This window comes from Oncorhynchus nerka, linkage group LG3 (assembly GCF_034236695.1).
Source record: "Oncorhynchus nerka isolate Pitt River linkage group LG3, Oner_Uvic_2.0, whole genome shotgun sequence".
NCBI classification, from domain to species: Eukaryota; Metazoa; Chordata; class Actinopteri; order Salmoniformes; family Salmonidae; genus Oncorhynchus; species Oncorhynchus nerka.
The window spans coordinates 10727693-10734832 of NC_088398.1; the positions used below are offsets into that span (position 1 = coordinate 10727693).

Sequence of the window (7140 nt, forward strand, 5' to 3'; positions counted from 1 at the left end):
ATTACTGACAGGATTAGACTTAATTTGATGCACATTTGCATTATTTGAACATCACAGTTTGGTGAAAATGTATATTGAAACAAATGTTATTCCCTAAACTTCAGTTTTAATAGCTGATGCTTTAGCCAGGCCACAGTTTTAATACTATGCTGGAACAAAATTCTGCATACCATGTTGGTACCTAGGACCAGGAGTCAAACATGATTGATATTGAATTTGCCAATCTGGTTGTGCACATTGCACTGGATGACTTCTCAGACAGGTTTTCTGCCAGAATTTATTGGGTGTCAGGCTATGGAACTGACAGTTTCTCAGTCAAGTGTCAACTCTCCATCAAGGACATATGCAAATGCTATCTGAAGTCCACTATTGCAATTTATTTTATCCTGCCCTAACGGGAATCGCAGGAGACATCTAGTGGCAAATATTGTTGCACAATAAGGTAAACCAAATGACTGGTGGTACGTTTTCTGCATTCAACACTGTTCACATGAAAAACCACAACACTCATTATTTTGGAATGTCAAGAGTACTGCACATTGTGGATGCCTGAACGACCATAAGGAGCTTTAAAGGTCCAATGTAGTCATATCTCAATATCAAATCATTTCTGGGTAAAAATTAAGTACCTTAGTGTGATTGTTTCTTTTTGACCATTTTAATTTAAAACAAAAGTGTTTCTTGGCAAGAGCAGACCAAAACTTCATCCCACCAAAAGAAGTTGACATTTCAGGCTGTCTTTTCAAACCGCTCTTACACTAAAAGGGCATTATCATAATTTGACAGTTTTCAGAGTACTATTCCAAGCTCATAGTTTGGAAATATTTTTCAAACAATCACGTTTTTGACTGCACCTGGGCCTTTAACTCAATGACGTTAGACTACTACCTATAGTGTAGCTGCTGCCGCCAGATGGCGCTATTATTGCTAACGTCGTTTGTTAGTGGCGAATAGCGCCTACTAGCGGATGTCCAGGCTAGCTATAGTGCTGCAAATATCTTTAAACTTATAAATTGTCATTAGTTGTATTTGTCATGTCAACGACGATGCAGGAACTATTTACTCATTGCATAAACAACAAAAACCACCGAGTTTTTAAAAATTTTCATACTAAACAATCTTTGCAGAAATTGCCGGAAGTCCTGCTCTGCAATTATTACGGTTAACCATGGTGACTCCGTTCTGTCGTTCCGTCCATTTGCTTTAAAAGACCCTCTGAGTACTTGTCCTAAAACGTTAGCAAACGAGCGGAGCGATAGGATCGGAGACATCAAGGGATAGCGGAATCATTTAAAGGTAGGACTTTGGTAGTTTCTGAGTCGTCACTAGTTACCACAGCCACAGAGTTATTAATTCCGCCTATTTCTACAATTTATCTTATTAAAATCTGACTTGGAACCTTACTCAATCCACACTGCTACTCGTATGCCTAACCCTAAATTAATACCAAAACGCATTTTATTTTATTTTAGGAATTTTCTACGATACAGCCAATTTTGACATTGTGGCTGTGGTAACTAGTTGAAAACTAGTTTCCGTCCTTCATCCAGCGAGTTAGCAAACCAGCATTAGCATCTCAATAATCCCTCTGTCAACCTGAGTAAATACAGGTATTTCTGAATGATTCGTGCTGATCTTCATTTATACGTGTGTTATTTAAATGCAGTTAACTTATCTAACAGATTTAAATGTATAATACGAGTGGAATAAATATGTTAGGCCTTGCACATAATCAGCCATTTGAGTGTGCAGGAAGAGAGGACGCTAGCAAGTAACGTTGCTTTCAGATTATCTGCTCCAATGCTTCATAAATCTTAAATAACTAACATTGTGTCAATAATTGTTGCTAGCTAATAGCTATCATGTCTTCATTCCTTCAGACTCGTTGGAGAATTCGCCAGTGTTGGACTCCCTGGCAATATGACGCTATTTCATTTCGGGAATTGCTTTGCCTTGGCTTATTTCCCCTACTTTATCACCTACAAGTGCAGTGGACTGTAAATATCAGCACCTCTCATACTATATAAACTGCATTAGATTAATTTGTTAGTTGACCCCGTACATTTAGCTACTGAACATGTATTTGTGTATGATCTGTTCACTAGCTAGTCACCCTTATTGGGCTCCCGAATGGCGCAGCAGTCGAAGGCACGGCATCTCAGTGCAAGAGGTGTCACTACAGTCCCTGTTTCGAATCCAGGCTGTATCATATCTGGCCGTGATTGGGTGTCCCATAGGGCGGCGCACAATTGGGCCAGCGTCGTCCGGGGTAGGCCGTCATTGGAAATAAGAATTTGTTCTTAACTCACTTGCCAAGTAAAATATATATATATATATATGAGGGTGAAAAGTAATCTACATGGAAATGTCAGCAGATTGAGAGGTCAGCCAATCCTCCTGCCACTCTAGGCAACCATGTTCAAACCATTCTAGTGTACAGATGTGTCTTTCTCTATCCATATTATAGATCAGAATACAATGCATTCTGGAGATGTGTTCAAGCAGGAGCTACCTACCTATTTGTGCAGTTATGCAAGGTGAGCATTGACTGTCCAAACTGTCTGTTTTCTGAAAAGCAATAAAAGTATCATCATTCTGTCAAAGGAACTGATGATCAATCACATTGGGATACAGACTAAAAACTGCTTGATTACTAATGTAGCCTACTAGTTGTTAGTTATTACTAGTTAATATGTATCCTACTAAGGCGGCAGGTAGCCTAGTGTTTAGTAACCAAAAGGTCGCTGATTTGAATACTCGAGCCGACAAGGTGAAAATGTGCCCTTGAGTAAGCCAGTTAACCCTAATTTGCTACAGGGGCGCTGTAATATTATGGCTGACCCTGTAAAACAAGACATTTCACTGCACCTATCCTGTGTATGTGACAATAAAAAATCAAATTAACAATGTCTCTGTTCCAGATGCTATTTCTAGCCACTTTCTTCCCCACATGGGAGGGAGGAGCTGGTGTGTATGACTTTGTTGGTGAGTTTATGAAGGCCACGGTGGACCTAGCAGACCTTCTGGGCCTGCATCTGGTCATGTCCAGGAACGCAGGGAAGGGAGAGTACAAGATCATGGTGGCAGCGATGGGATGGTCCACAGCAGAGCTCATTATGTCAAGGTACATTCTCTTTCTCTATCTTTCTCTGTCTACCTGCTGTTTCTCTTTCAATCTCTTTGGGTGCATTCCAGATTCACATTCATTTATGTGTAGATTATAGTCATTCACTATCCAAACTCACTAGTATATTTGCCATGATGTTTATTTGCAATGCTGTCTCTTGTATTTAATCCTCTTGCCCTGTCATCCAGGTGTATACCTCTATGGGTGGGTGCCAGAGGCATTGAGTTTGACTGGAAGTACATACAGATGAGCTTCGACTCCAACATCAGCCTGGTAAATCCCCTTGCACTGACACTTATACTGCTGAATCAAATAGCAATTTATTTTGACTTCCGATAAATAGTTAGATAATGAATACTCATCAACATTACATTTCCTGTGGAGGGCTTAGAAGATGTATAGTTTCTAAGGAAATTCGATGTCGCGTTCTAATTCAGGTGCACTATATCGCCATGGCAGCAGTGGTGTGGATGTTCACGCGGTACGACCTCCCGAAGAGCTTCCGTCTGCCTGTGACTGTACTGCTAGGGCTGTGTGTATACAAGGCCTTCCTCATGGAGTGAGTATCACGTACTTCAACGTACCCAGGGAAGGGACCTGGAACTGCATACTGTAGAAATGGTCATCCTCACAGAGCTGGTTTTCAGCTCATAGTGCTCATCTGTTCTGGGGAGGGAACTGAAGTTTTTCTGTACACCGCTGGAGGTCATTATAAACACTGATAGCTACAGTTATGTAATGGTCTGGATGACCAATCCCTATTTTTCAAAAGAAACAATACATTATTGAAATGGTACTGAAAACCATAACACCTCCAAGTTCATGTCATAATCCATCGTGATTATATGATGTTAGCAACAATCAGTTACATAGTAGTCAACAATTGACATATTGGTATCAAACATAGCTACACATCTACTCATGTTCTCCTCTGTCCTCTAACTTCTCTCAGGTTGTTTGTCCATGTGTTCCTGCTGGGGAGCTGGACAGCCCTCCTGGTGAAGGCGGTGCTCACTGGATCCATCTCCCTCTGTTCTCTCTTCCTCTTCGTCACACTGGTGCACAGTAACTGAGACTGGCTGCGACCCCAAACAAAGAGGGTCTTTAACACACACACACACAGGGCCTTTCAACCAGACTTTGCCTGTAAAGATTAATTTTGTATCGCTCAGAAAGAGGGCAGGAATGTGAGCATTCATGATTTGACTTTTTTTAATGTTATGATACTACTTTTTTATTTATGATTTATTATTGTGCTGAATTAGTACGGTAGATTAAGTATTTATAACAAGTGGATGAAAGTGGATGCCTCTTAAGCGTTGTAGTACAGTTACTAAACTACTTTGACATCTAAGCTGATGGTACAATACTGTTGTTACTCTGTGTGCTCACCTGCATTACTGCAGATATGAAAGAGATTAACTTAATCTCATTCGACATGATGAAATACAAATGTTGGTGCACTTGTCACATGACTGAAGCAGCATAATGGCGTACTTATGTTGTCGTAAGATTACATAAAACATGGTAGCAGTGGGTTATCCTACTCTATGGAAACTTAGTGAGGTGTGAGTGAATGGCCAATAAATGACTTAATATGCTACTTTTGATTGCGCACAGTGTGCTTATTACATACGATAGACAATGTTTTAATTTGATTTTGTATAGTATATTTACAGAACGCAATCAAATTTGTACTCAACATTGAGGTGTAGTTCGGGCTCCTCGTATGAGAGCTTTATGTGTGGTGTTGTAGGGAGATAATCTGTCACAACTGACCTATTGTTACTACAAACTCTTATGTACTGTGGGGCCCAATTCCGCTGATTTCCATGGTGACTTGGTGTCTGTACAGTAGTGGGCATGTCCAGGAATGATGAATACTCTTGTGTCCAGATTCCCACACATATTGCCTTTCCAATTGGAAGAATCGACGCTCCACACCTACCACCGGAATGCCACTTCTAATTCATGCTGGAGATAGATTAGTTCCCCTTCTAGTTAGCCTTAAAATGACTAGTCTGGTTTGTATAGAAACCTGTTGACCAGTCTAGTCTGTATAGAAACCTGGTGTCTGCATAGAAATGTATTGACCAGTCTAGTCTGTGTAGACGCCTATTGACCAGTCTTTATGGAAACATGTTGACCAGTCTAGTCTGTGTAAAAACCTGTTGACCAGTTTAGTCTGTGTAAAAACCTGTTGACCAGTTTAGTCTGTAAAAACCTGTTGACCAGTCTAGTCTGTATATAATCCTGTTGTCTAGTCTGTGTAAAAACCTGTTGACCAGTCTAGTCTGTATATAATCCTGTTGACCAGTATAGTCTGTATAGAAACTTCATGACCAGTTTAGTCTGTGTAGAAACCTGTTGACCAGTCTAGTCTGTATATAATCCTGTTGACCAGTTTAGTCTGTGTAGACACCTGTTGACCAGTTTAGTCTGTGTAGACACCTGTGGACCAGTCTAGTTTGTATAGAAACATGTGGACCAGTTTAGTCTGTGTAGAAACCTGTTGACCAGTTTAGTCTGTGTAGAAACCTGTTGGTTGACCAGTCTAGTCTGTGTAGACACCTGTTGTCTAGTCTGTATAGAAACCTGTTGACCAGTCTAGTCTTTATAGAAACCTGTTGACCAGTCTAGTCTATGTAGAAACCTGTTGACCAGTCTATGTAGAAACCTGTTGACCAGTCTTGTTTGTATAGAAACCTGTTGACCAGTCTAGTCTGTGTAGAAACCTGTTGACCAGTCTAGTCTGTGTAGAAACCTATTGACCAACCTGTTTTCTCCCTCACTTCAAAAAGGTCTCATGCTTTGTGATTGTTGGCACTACACTATGGTGACTTGGGCTGTATTCAGTGAAGTAAAACATTCCTATATAAATGTAAGAAACTGAGCCAACACGATTACATTCTACCTGACACTATCTTTTCTGTTTTACATAATACATTTCTATCTGAACATTCTCTAACCCCTAACTAAAAGTCCTACAAGATTCCTGTAGGATTATTTTGTAAGGTACGCTACACCCTTCTAAACAGGCCCCTGCTAAACCAGAACTTTGTTAATCCTGCATTACACTCAAGTAATGTAGCATGCTTTTCAGCCAAGAGGCACTTGGTCAATCCTGTAAATGTATGGGAAGAGGAAGCCATTACATATATTTTATTTTTTACAAGGAAGTTCATGCAACAGATTTGAATGTCTTGGTATGTGGCATCTTAACTCTGCCATATTTAAGCTCTAGGGATCAGATCTTTTTCAGAACTGATCTGATTGGTCAAAAGGCCTATTAGTGGAAATTATCAGAAATGGGCTGCTTGTATAAATGTAGCCTAAATTACTGGATGGCAAACACAGGGCCATATCCTATCTCTCAGGCCCTCCCTCTGGCATTCTGCCCCAGACTTACAGTTCTGCCCTGGACAAAGGCTCCATTGAGTGTGTCCTAGTCAGAATGACTGACCTACAGTATCTGCTAGTCAGTTTCAGTTAGGCCTGGCTGCATCAAATGTGCAGTACATCACAATACAAGAGCTGTTCAGTTCATGCATAATAACATTATTGTGCAAAATGTTACCATATCTCAGTGAAAGCAAGGAAGTGAAGGAACAGGAGTGAGGTGAACTCAGTCTTCTGGACAGACAAATGATAGCTCCTCCTGCAACAAGGTAGAAGGCCATGGCGAAACATATCACACTTTTTTAAGCTGTTCAACTGATCATCCCATAGCAATAAAGGTATTTAAAATATTATGGAGAGTGCTGTGCTTCTCCTTGTTATTCATTGGCCACGTAGTCTCATTGTTTGCATACCCTTTCACTGTGGGGAATAAATTGAGACAGTGACAAGGTTTACAAACACTCCTTCCTTTCTTGTATTGGGTTTACTGCTCCTGCAGGGACCATCCATCCCATCTCAAGCCCTTCTCTGGGTGATTCTGCCCTTGACAAAGACCCCATTGCAAGAAAGAGCTACAAGAGGGGGAGGGATTCTTTCCTCTCTCACATTTTCAT

General features: G+C 40.6%; 1 protein-coding gene across 6 annotated transcripts; it reads left to right on the forward strand.

The window, feature by feature from the left end:
- The first annotated feature begins 88 nt into the window (after nt 1-88).
- On the forward strand, nt 89-4730 carry LOC115102150 (BOS complex subunit TMEM147-like). 6 transcript variants are annotated; one of them, XM_029621780.2, is made up of 7 exons: nt 89-1296; nt 1881-1997; nt 2468-2537; nt 2922-3124; nt 3316-3400; nt 3565-3686; nt 4080-4730. In XM_029621780.2, exons 2-7 carry the CDS (start codon nt 1921-1923, stop codon nt 4198-4200), a joined length of 678 nt encoding a protein of 225 aa, XP_029477640.1. In that variant the 5' UTR covers nt 89-1296; nt 1881-1920; the 3' UTR covers nt 4201-4730. The 6 variants fall into 6 exon arrangements, with proteins under 6 accessions (XP_029477640.1, XP_029477656.1, XP_029477630.1 ...); XM_029621770.1 differs by lacking the exon at nt 89-1296 and adding an exon at nt 1303-1610; XM_029621796.2 differs by lacking the exon at nt 1881-1997.
- The last annotated feature ends 2410 nt before the right edge of the window (nt 4731-7140 follow it).

Bases quoted from the DNA above. Each gene is read 5' to 3' on its own strand.
- LOC115102150 (XM_029621780.2), top strand. From the start codon at position 1,921: ATGACGCTATTTCATTTCGGGAATTGCTTTGCCTTGGCTTATTTCCCC. The intron at 1,998-2,467 runs GTAAATATCAGC...TCCATATTATAG, and splicing joins ACCTACAAGTGCAGTGGACT to ATCAGAATACAATGCATTCT. The intron at 3,687-4,079 runs GTGAGTATCACG...AACTTCTCTCAG, and splicing joins TACAAGGCCTTCCTCATGGA to GTTGTTTGTCCATGTGTTCC.